The sequence below is a fragment of the Hippocampus bargibanti genome, linkage group LG01 (genome assembly GCF_051943395.1).
Source record: "Hippocampus bargibanti isolate YZ-2025 linkage group LG01, ASM5194339v1, whole genome shotgun sequence".
Classification (NCBI taxonomy): domain Eukaryota; kingdom Metazoa; phylum Chordata; class Actinopteri; order Syngnathiformes; family Syngnathidae; genus Hippocampus; species Hippocampus bargibanti.
In genome coordinates this window covers 30,762,474-30,776,060 of record NC_142734.1, presented here as the reverse complement: position 1 = coordinate 30,776,060, position 13,587 = coordinate 30,762,474, and the positions used below count along the sequence as shown (strand labels likewise).

At 38.6% G+C, this 13,587-nt stretch overlaps 1 protein-coding gene across 3 annotated transcripts in view; it reads left to right on the top strand.

Annotated features, from left to right (window-relative positions):
• cntn3a.1 (contactin 3a, tandem duplicate 1) overlaps positions 1 to 13,587 on the top strand; it is an 81,534-nt gene that overhangs the window by 31,781 nt on the left and 36,166 nt on the right. For all 3 annotated transcript variants that reach the window (XM_089010219.1, XM_089010211.1, XM_089010202.1), the window contains exons 5-8: positions 1,829 to 1,924; positions 8,452 to 8,655; positions 11,457 to 11,559; positions 11,957 to 12,141. In XM_089010219.1, the coding sequence (XP_088866345.1) occupies positions 1,829 to 1,924; positions 8,452 to 8,655; positions 11,457 to 11,559; positions 11,957 to 12,141 (588 nt within the window). The remainder of the gene's footprint in view (positions 1 to 1,828; positions 1,925 to 8,451; positions 8,656 to 11,456; positions 11,560 to 11,956; positions 12,142 to 13,587) is intronic.

Below are 13,587 nucleotides of genomic sequence, written 5' to 3'. Positions count from 1 at the left end.
ACATAGTTATCATACATGAAAACAAAAAAAAAAGAAAATCATACGAGTTCCGATCAAGACCATCACACGTTGATGACTTAGCAAACTAAATGTTCCACATTACTGATTGGACAATCAATGCCATGTGATCGTCTGCAGCCAGTGATAGCCAACTGCTTGTGTCATATATAACTTTGTATCTTAACATCCATGACAGAGGCTCCATCGAACCTATAAAACTGATTCACCAAACCGCTGAGGTTCAATCAAACCCAGTTTAAGAAACACTGCTCTATATTACTAAAGCTGCTTTGTATTGTGTTGTGTTGGATTCCGCACAGCGTAGCTCCATCTAGTGGATGCATAGCACAACCACAGCTTCTATTCTACGCGCCTTATAATGCATCGATGAGAAGGTTTCTTCAGCCGTCATCTGTACAAAAGAAACCTTCTCATCGATGGACCACTCCTGTACGACTGAGAGCTTACACAGACGCCTTATAATGCAGTGAACCTTAACTACATTATGCAAAATGTTTGAAAAGAAACCATTCATTGTATGTGCGCCTAATAATTCCTTTGCACCTTATAGGGCAGGAAAAAAATGTCTACCTGGTGTAATGATTCATTTCACTGGTTTGTCATTTGTTTTTAATTTTCTCTCATTCAGTAACCCCGCACTACGTGACATTGTGTCTACCACCTGTGTCATGTACTATTGTAGTTTTTTTTGTCTGTCTTTGCAATGCTGTGTACTCATTTGCTCCTTATTTGACATTGACGTGTGTCCATTTTCTTTCCTGCAAATCTTGTTTCATGTCTTCACTATTATTTCTGGCTCAGTTTGTACTTTACCGTCTGCCGGTTTCTTTCCATCAGTTTCTTGTCGGCCTTTTGTGCTGCTAATTGCCTGTCTTGCCTTCCACCTGTCTCTGCACCCTTGTCGCTTTCTAAAGCAGTTGTATCGTTACAGCAAGAGATGGACAAAATAAATAAAGCGCATACTGTCCTGAGCTTTTCCCAGATGGAGGGATCTACATTTGATGCCACTTGAGTGGGCATAGCTGTTACTATAAATAATATTTGGATTATAATATCCATCTTGGGTCAGCCGTACTGTAGAGGTTCCGCTTGCCATGAACGCTTATAAATATTATGCCAGCACGGAATACATAAAAAACGATGAAGGTATTCCGAATGCAGAGACCCTTTTCTCCCCTCAAAGTTTTTTTTTTCGTTTCGATATTTTTCAGTACTGGGGGAAATTATGTCATATTATGGCAGCTGCAGCATGTTTTTTGTTGTCTTTTTTGTCTTCATTACCTGCACTATTTTTGAGATCCAGGCAAGAAGCAAATTGTTGCAAGACAGCTGCTTCAATAATATTCTTAGTCTCAGCAGGTTGTCAACATGTAATTGGTTCTTTCAGTCATTTAAAAGCAGTTGGTCTTTGTGGGGTTAATGCACAAAACACACAAAGTGATAAAAATGTGCAATTGCAATTGTAATCACTCATGTGTGACTTATACAAGGGCAATTGCTTTCTGCTCCAGTCAGAAGTATTTAAGCACTTCAGAAGGATTCTGCTTGGATGCAAACATTTGCGTCTCCTGAAAGGATTAAACTGTTATGCATTGATTCACAGCCTTCAACGATGGTCTAAGCACCCGATATAAATTCACGGCAAAACCAAAGATACGACTGACAGGGCTTTTTTTTTCTCCTCCCGCCTCCTCTGTACCATCTATAAACAACTTGGCATTTCTTGTTTGCCTTATATGCGTTTTATAGCTTGGGTGAGAAATGGAATGATTATTCCTCTTTATTGTTTTTTTCTTTGCGTCAACAGACTTGGAGAGTTTCAAGACTCAAAGAAGAAATCCAGTGAGAGTTCGTGAAGGTCAAGGAGTGGTCTTATTGTGTGGCACGCCCCTTCACTCTGGAGGTGACTTTTTTTGTATGATGCCAATACACACTATACACAACTCTAATTGGGAATTTTGCGATGGGGTTTTAAAAACATTGCGCAATTAAATAAGGGCAAAACAAATCAGTCATATATTGGTTTTTTTTTACGGGGTGAGTTCTCTGAATACTCCTCTTTCAAAGTGAGTGTCTGACGGAACAAAAATGATACGGCTATAATTCGAACAAGCAGAGAAATTACATAAATGTAGTCCTGCCGTAATTATTTGGATTTGCATGATCATTATTAATGAATGGTTTGTTCTATGGGTGTATTCCCCAAAGAAAGCCCCTCCTCTTTCATTAGTCAAAAACTACAATTTGTTATTCTTGAGTAAGATGCAATAGAGCATGGGAAAAAAAATGTAAAAAAGCAATTTTGCTTACCAAATAAAAAATAGAAAGAAATCAGAATCAGAATCATCTTGAAAGAAGGAAAGAATGAAAGAAAAAAGAGAAAGAATGAAAGAAATGTATTTGAATGATCTATTCACAAATTTAACATCAGCTAAAAATGTATGTGCTATATACAAGTGCGTGTGTGTTTGTGTATGCGCATTACTGTCCTCCACTCCAAGCATTTTTAGGAAGCCCACAACAGAATTCTTAACATATTGTTCAACGCCCTAATATGTGGTGACTGTTGTTTTTTGTTTTGTTTTTGTTTTTGTTATTTTTGGGATAAGCATGCTGATAAGTCAATCCCAAAAATGTTTTGAGTTCATTTACTGAGTCGGATAGAGTCCTTGGTTTCCGGTTAGCATGACGTCTGCCAGAATCATCCAGACGTCTTCTCAGCCATAGGCCTGTACAATATAGAAATAGACAATTTCCATGAAACTCTATTTACTTGATAGCAATTGAAGTTAAAAAAAAAAGTTAATATATGTTTCCACTTCTCATTGCCTTGTCAGCAGTACGAATAGGAGTGATTCTGCTGCTAGATCTGCAATGTAATTTATGGAACTATGCAAATTACACTCAAAATACTTTTGGTGTTTTTTTTTTTTTTTTTGCATTGTACTCTAGAGAGAAAAGTAATGTCATCTATGCTGTATGGTGCATGTAGAGCATATCTGACTATAAAGCTTGACTTAACTTGTTTAAGACTTGCATTTCCACTGGTTTACACTCACCCGCTGTTCCTTATGGTTTGGCATGCGATCGCTGCTCATTTCATGTATTCAACAAAAAATGGATAGCAGTGCACACTAAAGATAAAAACATCTTTAGTGTGCACTGCTATCTATAACCAGATTTACATAATTCATATGCAGAGTGAAGAAATGTCATAGTATAGGTAGCATCAGATATAAAAGGGTGTATGTGTGTGTACACCTTGAATAAAAAAATACATGTTGCAGAAACTGCATTAATTGTGTGCATTCAATTTCTGATCTTACATTTTACTTTCAGTATAGCTGCACCTGTCAAAATGTTGTCACTCTGGCTGATGGAGTATATAATTTAGCAAATTCAATAAATATGAATTTGATGAAAATGTCATTGTATAAAGGATCCCTCCCTTTTTTTGCTGCCGATTTCATCATATTACATCAATTTTGCCCAAGCCTGAATTCGGACACATAAGAAGACCCCATAAGTCCTTTCATGTCTTGTTGTGATGGATCGTTGCTTTCCTTGTGAGACCTCAGCGCAGAAATTGAAATGATCCATTTTCTTCCTATAGTTTCAGTGGTTTTCATCACAGATTATGACGAGAGACTGAAAGGTTTAGTCTCAGACATGAATGAGGTCCTCCATTTTCAGCCTCATTTCTGTAAACCCACTAATATCGGCAGTCACATTGATGTAGCTGCACACACACTATGAAAGCGGTATGTATTCACATTATTTATATTTGTGGATAAGGCGGTATAAAAATGCAATTTCATTTTTTAATTATCATAGCAAGATTAAAAAAAGAAAGGCATAACAGCTGAAAAGAAGTATCAAATGCAGGCTGCTCTTGTAGCAGTTTCATCACATGAAACAAGTCAACAATGCTCCACAATGCACATTTGAAACATTGAAAAGACACACAAAGTTGAGAAAGAGTGAGATACAAGCTCTTATAAAAGCTGATGGGACATAATTCATGACCACACAACAGGGTCTGAACCAGGAATCAGCCTCATTTCCCCTTCAAAGTCTCCCATGCATGATTCAGGGGGCCATTATTTCACTTTCATGACGCCCCAAAGCCCTTTTGACAGCTTTCGAAAGCAGTCGGACGCAGTCACAATGCTCTTCTTCTGTGAGTTGGGTTTACTGAATTTAAAAGATGGTCAAAATTGTATAAAATGGAAAACCATTTGTCAGGCGTGCATTATTTTTTTCTTCCTTTTTTTTGCATTTAGGTTAGATGTTATTTGTGCCACCCTTTGCCTTTTAGAAGGTCTGAATATGTGTGGTTGGAGCGAACCTAATGCATCTGACCTCTTTTTCACTAATGGAAGGAGCCCTTTTAGATCTACTCAAGGCTAAAATCACTTGTTCTCTCTCTCTCCCAATGGTTGCTCCCTTCAAAAAAAAGACTAAAAACACATATATAGCTTCAAGGGATTTTTAAGTGCGTGACCGAAGCCATTTCATGGACGGGATGTGTGTGTGTGTGTGTTATGAATTCAGATTGCTATAGCAAGAAAATTTGGGAGTACAGTCAATGCAAGACCTGCCTCGAATCTCTAACATTTTGGAGAAATTTAAGTTCCGTCCTGAACTATTCATAATTTTCTAACAGTTCCCAAATTATTATTCTGTAAATCCTGAATATAATTTGAAATTTATGTCGGCATTGTCTTCACAACCTTTTAAAATGTTTGACATGTGTAAGGTGCACCAAATTATAAAGTGCTAAAGTAAAGGCTAGGGTTATGTTCGGCGATTAGTTAGCTTTTGAAAAAAAATTAGCTTTAAGGTGAGCCTTATAGTGCGGAAAATATGGTAAGTTTACTCTGAGGTGATTTGTTGACATTTTTTGTTACATCTTTACCGAAAGAGCACTAAGCTAGACCGATGGCTGCAAATAGGTGAGTTTTCCAAAACGCACCGAAAAGCAGATTCCACAAGAAAACATAGTAGACACTAATGGCTGACGGTTCTCTGCGCGTACATCGAAACTAGCACACTGTCCTCCAATACAAAATCGTCTTCTTTCACGATGCCCTTGGCCTGTCATGTTATCTTTTTCTTCCTTCCACTCGTGCCAGGACAGGAGAATTGATGATGTCTGTTCATTATACAAACGCTTAATGTAATCGTAAAGAAAATATGCCAGTCACTGTCATACATCTTTGCATTATTCAATTAAAGCCATTTTATAGACAATGACAAATCATCAGATCTATTTGTTTTTTTAAATTTTGAACCAACCAATTAGCAACTCCCAAGTTGTTTTTACTTTTGACATTCCCTGCAGCTTTTAGAAGATGTTTCAGGAGGATCATTAAATATACATGATCTTGTAAGAATGAGTGCTGGGATGTATTATTTAGGCACATGGATGATATTACAACTGTTTCCACCATGGGTACAATAGATAAAATGAGCAAGTTATCATCAATGCATGTCACATGGAGATACAAGAAATGACAGTGAGTAAATAGCTACAAGAGATCATGAGTGCTGGCTGAGACACAAAAGGGCGAAGAAGAGGTTGAGGACTGCAAACTATCCTGGACTAGAATTGCTTCTCACAAAAACATTTGATATGTCATAAATAATTTGTTTTTTAAATGAGAGGAAAAAATATTATTAACTTAAATTTTGTCCATGCCATGATGCCATGAGGTGTTTTTAGTGAAAGTCATGTTGTTCAAAATTAGATGGATGGATATATTGAGAGAGAGAGAGAGAGAGAGAGAGAGAGAGAGAGAGAGAGAGAGAGAGAGAGAGAGAGAGAGAGAGAGAGAGAGAGAGAGAGAGAGAGAGATTTATCTATAGAGAAAGATGGATGGAGGGAGGGCTAGAGGGATAAAAAGAGAGAAGGAGGGTTGGAGGATGGATGGATGGATTGGTAGAAAGTTGGATACATGGATAGATTATAAATGGATGGAGAGAGAAGGAGAGAAGGATTGATGGATGGAGGAATGGAGGGAGAGAAGGAGGGATGGGTGGATGGATAGATAGATCGATAGAGGAATAAATACATAAAGGGGTAGAGGGAGAGAAAGACTGGAGGGAGGATATTTAGATGGAAAGTTAGATGGATACATAATGACAATTTCTGACAGTTTCTAATTTTAAATTGATTTTGACCTCACTAAAATTGTGTCCAGATTTGACGATCTTCGGGTGTACTCCAGATGTACTCCAACACAGGATACACAAGAATATAAAGCAGGAAACTCTGCCATATGTGATACTAAGCAGAGTGACACGTGTGAACATGGTGTGTTGTGTAGATTTCAAGAGCAAGTCCAAACCCACCTATCCTCTTTCGTCTAAAATCTTATCTGGTGTCAGAGGAGTGTCCAAATCACATTGCAATTATTCCCCCAACTGGACAGCTGATTTTGTGGTTCATACTTGAGGACAGGGATTAAGCAAGGTGGTGGAGTGTCAAGATTGTCTTTGTCTTTTTTTTTTTAAGACGTTATGTTGCTGTTGCAAAGCCTCTCTTGCACTCGTTTTTATTTCTATTGCAGTGATTTCTATAGGAGCTCAATTTAATGGTGCATGAACAATACAATTCGGTGAAACCCCGAATCTCTTATGAAATGCAATATAAAAAAAGCATTTACAGTGAGACCTCAACTTACGAACTTAATTGGTTCCCAGACAGAGTGTGTAAGGCGTGTATCTAAAAAAAAAATCCAATAGGAAACCATTAAAATGGGAATCATCCGTTCCCAGGTTTCCATAAAATATACTTTTCAACTAAATAAGCCTTAAAACTACACACAACATACCTTATTCTATGTGTAATAAATGTGCTATTATATTGTAATGAAAGAAATACACTGCATTGTATCATAAAATCACTTTATTTACATTTATGGCTTGATGGAATGGCGTTGGAGGTCGAAGGTCAAAGGGAATTGCTGTTTGGAAAGAGAGGCGCATTACATGAGGACTGTAATTAAAGAAATAAACTGTGCTGTAAAATAAAGTTTTATTTACCTTTTTGATGGTCGTTGATGGCTTATGGAAGGAGCGTCACCTTTCATAAGGACTGTTGGTAACTTAACCTCTGGTGCTGTTCGGTCGTGTGCTTCCGCCGAAGATCACTCCGCCAGCCGTGGTGGGTGTGTATTATGAAAATAGTGCTTATTATAAGGTTTAATTTCCATAAATTTGACGTTTGGAAGACGAAAAGTTTGTAAGATGAGGTGTTTGTAAGTTGAGGTCTCACTGTACTCCCTTCTGGTTTCCTGATAATTGTCCTTATATTTGTCACTCTCAAAGGAAATTGTACAGATCCTAAAACCAATTTTAATGTCTCACATGGACAACCCAAACAAACACTGTATAAAGCGTGTTTTTTTCACTGTGATTTTATTGATTACGTCTATAAAAAGTATTTTCCTTTGTTGCCTATAAATGCAATCAGGCATTTGCAAGAAAGGCTTTCGGATCACTTTTGATGAATTTTGGCCCATTGTTCTATGCAGAATATTTTTAATTTAGCCAGAGTGGAGTGTTTTCAATCCCATCTAATGCCACACTACAGCATCTCAACTGGATTTTTTATTTGTATTTATTTACTTATTTATTTATTTATTTATTTATTTGTAGCCATTCTGGGGGGGGGGGGGCTTGCTGAAATGCCTATGGGTGTTTTTTTGATAATTTAGGAGTGCTTGACCTTCAGGGTGCAACCTCATGGCCTGATTTGTGCCCGCAGGGTTTCTTGGTAGACAGCAGAATACAGAGACCATTAATTGCTGCATCATTAAGTTCCTGAAGTAGCAACGCAGCACCAGACCATCGCACTTTCCTTTCTTAAATAATTTCCAAACTTCATTTTCTATTTACTTGGCCTTCCCCCTTTTTATCCTTTTTACAACTGACCTGATCTGAAACATTAATTATGATAAATATGCATACAAATGGGAAAGGGGTATGTTTTAATTATGTAGTTTTAAATAAAGCATCTGTCGTTTAAAAGGGAATTTATTTTTTGCTGCGGGCACTTGCCAGCGACAAAATGTGTCTCATTTTACAGCTCTAAAATAGAATATGATCCAATCATGACAGTAAGCAGAATAATGAATAACACACCGTCGTTACTATTGTCCTGAATAATCTCTTCATGCCATCACAATTATCACTATAACCTAGTGAATCCAACACATTCAATCATGCAATCGGGATCAGTGAAGTAATTGGGTCGAGATTATTCATTTCACTTTTTAATCAAGGAAAGCTGGCACTGTTCGATCTGCTAATTGCTATCTCACTAAAGGCTTGCCTTCCACCTAAAATGTCTGCTTATGAATCGCATTCTCTCCCCGCTATTTAAATTGCGCACCTCACGTCTGATCTGTCCGCGTTTGTTTTCAGATCTCAGCTTCACATGGATCTTCAACCAGTACCCGTCGTTTGTCATCCAGGACACACGGCGATTCGTGTCCCAGAAGACCGGAAACCTTTACATTGCCAAAGTTGAACCCTCTGACGTGGGCAACTACACTTGTGTCGTCACCAACACAGTCACCAAAAGTAGTGTACAAGGACCACCCACACCCCTCGTGCTTCGGGTCGATGGTAAGAACAACGTCACCAGCAGTGGAAGCCCATTCCGATTTTACTTCGTTTGTATCGACATCATGTTACCAGATGATGTGCAAGCGTGCCCACTCCAGTGCCAGGGTTTTTGTCATTTCCACTAAAAAAAATACAGGACCCACAGAATATTGAGTTTTTGGGCTACATTAACATTTAATTCAGAGTAAGACACCTTACACTACCTCTTGGATCAGAAAAAATAGTTAATTTCTAAGTTATATGGGTCTGGAGTTATCTGAGCTTGAAATGGGTGTGGCTGTACACAATACAATACAATATTGTACATACATGTTGATTTATATGTTCGTCCTCTTTGGCATGAGATGACCATCTTCACTGGAATGGGGGGTGGTGAAGATGACTTGCGCGTGAATTGATTAAAGTGAAGGAGAGTTGCGCAATGTCGTGTGCCTCACTCTCTCGCCCATCTGAGTTCAGTGGCAAGACAGAGTCAAGACGACTGGGGATGGGTTGGGATGCAGTGGATGACCACAGTGTTTTCCGTGTCTCACTGTGCCCCATTTGCACTCCACAACGCTTCGCTGGGCCGACCTTCATGCCCGTTGAACCTGTCTAGTGGTTTCCTCCACACAATCTGCTCGGTCCAGACTTTACATGCGTAGATAGACAAGCCCTACCATAACCTACTGTCTATGTGGCATGGTCACTTAGATAGGGAGACTCGTGGTGGCTTGGACGCCTAACCCCATCACAGATCAAACGGCCCTTTCACAGCAGCTGAAGCTTTAACAATGCACTAAAATGGACAAAAGGCAAATGGTGCCCCCCCCCCCCCCCCAGTGGATGGCAAACAACATTGCCAGAGGTCTGACCAGCGCCTTATCGGCACCCCCACAAGAAAAACCAAAACCCTAACAAATTCGGGAATGGGGCGTAACGTCACACTTTTCAATTCCAGAATAAATGTGTATAATACAGTAAAGTCTCGTTATATCGATATCTGTTATAACGATAGTACCGCTTATTACGATATTATTTTCATTTCCCTTGCACAAGTCTTTTTATGTATAATTAGTACCGTTTAATACGATACCCTTACGATAATCGGTTATTACGGTGCTCCTTTTCATCCCCCGCCGGCCATTTTTGTTGTTTAATAAATGTGTATAACGTGGCAGCTCTCCCGAGCAGACGCCATTTTCAGACGGCAGCTCGTGTGTATCAGACGGCTGCTCGTGTGTCTTCAACAATGGACTGTTTTGGATGCCATCAGAGCAATTTCCAAAGCGTGGAGCACGGTGTCCGAAAACACCATCAAGAACTGCTTCCGTCACTGCAAATTTGAAAATCCAGGGTGCAGTGAGGAAACATCTGCAGCTAACGAAGAGGATGACGACAACATTCCTCTTGCAGTGTTGGCTGAAAAGCTAAAAGTCGCCGACATTGCATCGTATGTCGCAGTCGACAAAGACATTGCGACATTCCCAAGCTCATCAGATGCGGATATCGCAGCGGAGGTCAAAGCCAAGTATGCCACAGTAGATTCCCGTGATGATGATGATGCTGATGACGATGAAGAAGTAGCGACTGAATGCACACCTTTTGCAACTTAGACAAAAGCGTTGCAAGGGGTTGCGGACACGCGATCTTTCTTTGAATTCGTAGAAAATGCATCCGGTTTTTTAGAAACGTTAAACAAGATGGAAGTGTTCATATTAAAATATAAAAATGGGAAGCAGAAGAAGATTGATGACTTTTTTAAATAGCTTACATACATACTAATTGCAGTGTTATGTACATGTACTGTTACATGAATGCAAGCGTTTTTTGCAACAATGTTTGTTGTGTTGTCTGCTGAAGCGTCATGATTTTGAAAATGACTGTACATTCCATACTGTGCATTAAAGGGCAACCAACATCACTTTTTGTGTTTCTTGAGTCAGTCAAAAAGCTGTTGTAACGTCACAGCTGCGCGCCGGCATTCTATTCAGCCACTCTCGAACGTCACGTAAGTTATGTAAACGTTGCAGTTTTTCATCCATGTACAGTATTTAATTGTGTTGCATCCAGATATCTTTATTGTTTGCAACAATCACTGTTTTTCATATGATTGTACATGCTGGCGTTCGTGACTTCGTGTGAATAGAACTTGACGATTTAGCATTGGTTGGTTGCATTTTTGAAAGGAAATAGTCATTAAAAAGTGTAAAGACGTTTTTATTTTATGCACAACTTCATTTTTCACTTCACTACTGTACAAAAAACATGTTAGATACGCAATCCATGAATCCAATGATGAAATTACATGCCATAACAAAGATGCCGCATTTACGCACCCCCCCCCCACAGGATCGGATATATCGATAGTCCCGGTTATATCGATATTTTTTCGGATTCCCTTGCGTATCGATATAACGAGACTTTACTGTATATAATATACATATACAGCATACAGTTAATCCCATTCAAATATGGAGTAAATTCCTGCAAAAATCCTACTTTGACAATAAAAATAAATACATAAATAAATAAATACAGTTGGGCCATTCGTATTACATTATACCCCAAATTTGAATGTCAATATTGATATCGTATTAACAGTTGGTGCGCAAGTTCATGCAATCGGTTCAGCTTTCACTTCATGATGCCAAATGAATGGAATTTCTATCTTCATGTTCAGTCATTTACAGTATAGCAAGGACTGCATCTATCTTATCATAGTTTTTTTATTTGTCTGAAATGTAATTTAATTTAAAATCTGGAAGGATTGTTGTGATCATACTAATTTACTCGTTTTCGTGTTTTCTTTGGCACACCAGGTGTCATGGGTGAATATGAGCCAAAGATTGAGGTACAGTTCCCTGAAGTTGTCCCAGTCGCCAAGAGCTCAACGGTCAAGCTGGAATGTTTTGCACTCGGAAAGTACGTTCCCCAATGTATGATTACTCCAGTGATAATGAGTCACAATACATTGTTAACTGCAACAATACAGTCTGTCTGGTCATGTATGGAAAAGTCCGTGGGAATGATTATCAGAAAAAAATGCAATTACTTGCAACCAGCTGAGGCAAGAAACTTTCTTGCCTTCAACCTGCACTTTTGACTTTTTTGTTTGATCAGAAATACAAAATATGTCACACGCATTCATATTTTTGACACGGTGTTTAGCATCAGCCTTTACAATCGCAGAATCAAACGCGATATTATCTTGAACTGATGCCAGTGTATCGATTTTCTACCATAACATATAACAATTCATTGTGACAGCAATAGTCGGTCCTGCTCTTGCTTAGTACTAATAATGCTGTGTTGCTTTTAGCCCAGTGCCAACCATCAGTTGGAGGAGAGTCGATGGAGCCTCTTCGGGAAGAAAAGTAGACATCAATCGAGCCAACGGAGTTTTAGAGATCCCTTATTTTCAACAGGAGGATGCGGGGATGTATGAATGCTTGGCTGAGAACAGCAGAGGCAGAAATTCTGTCAAAGGAAAGCTATCATTCTATGGTAAGTTTGTTCTGTGGGAAGTACTGTACAATGGTACCTCTATTTATGAAGGTCTTCTCATAAAAAAAAATCAAGTAGCAAAATGCCTGAACAGGAAAATATTGCCTCAAGTTACGAAGGAACTTGTGTGTGTGTGTGTGTGTGTGTGTGTGTGTGTGTGTGTGTGTGTGTGTGTATATATATATATATATATATATATATATATATATATATATATATATATATATATATATATATATATATATATATATATATATATATATATATATATAGTTTTTTTTGTCGTGAAAAATGTGAAAAATGTTGCTTTTATTTGAGACTATAAATAACAGTGTGAGACTTTGGGATGTGGCAGTAAATGAACCCATTCCCAATCGCTCATTTCTGACAAGCTCTTTATTGTGTCGGCCGCTAACATTGGGCACACCATGCACAGATTTAAATCACCTTTCAGGGAGAGGTGATTTGCCACCCTTAGCAACACTGCACCTATGGCCATATTCCGAGTGAGCTTTTAATGACCCTTGATGAAAGATTTTATAGTTTTTCTTCGCATTATCTTGCTGTTTAGTCTTTGATGATGTCTGCGTATAAAGCTCAGTTGGGATTTGCTGGAATTAAATAATCGCATCTACATCTTGTTCCTGTAAGAAGGGTCCTTTTGAAATGCTAATGCGGGATCTTCTGACTTCTGACTCCTCTGAGTGCTCAGAATCTCCGAGGTGACCATTAAAAAATATACAAAAAAAAAATATGTATGGAGAAGTCACAGGTCGTGCAATCTGGTCTAATTTAATTTGAGGTTCGAAAATAAGGCCCAATGACATGATTGAGTAGCTCTTAAGTTCAACATTTCAGCTCCAACTGTGGCATGTGTGCCCGAACGGCTAGTTAATTTTGTCGGTAGCCGGGTGAGAAAAATCTGTAATCAATACAGGGATACAGCTAATGATGAAACAGAAACAAAAAGATGCATTTATTCTCTCCGTTTGTTTACAAACATCTTTTGCAATCAATCAAATTTGACCATAAATCTGACCTGACTCAGAATCAATCGTATCTTGAGTTTGGGTAAAAGGCGTGCAATGGCGTCTTTATTTCCACTCATTGATATTTGTGTCATTTGTTGTATAGATTTGGTATTTCATCTCTTGCCATAGAAGGACGATAAATAAGAAAGTTTCAGCTGGAAAATGGAGCAGACCACAAGTAATAGCAAAGAACTTAATTGAGCTCACTATGCAACACATCATGTCAAGGAGATGGACTGACTTCGATTCGTCTCTCCCCTTGACCCTGGCAGGGTGTCTCCTATTAATGCGCCTTCTCCAAATGCGCCATCCATCTTCCGTTTCTGTCACCAGAGATTAGGTGCAAATAATTTACGCGACATCAGCGTATGTATAAAGAAGCATTGTGGGAGTTTTAGATGCCTGAAAGAGTAAA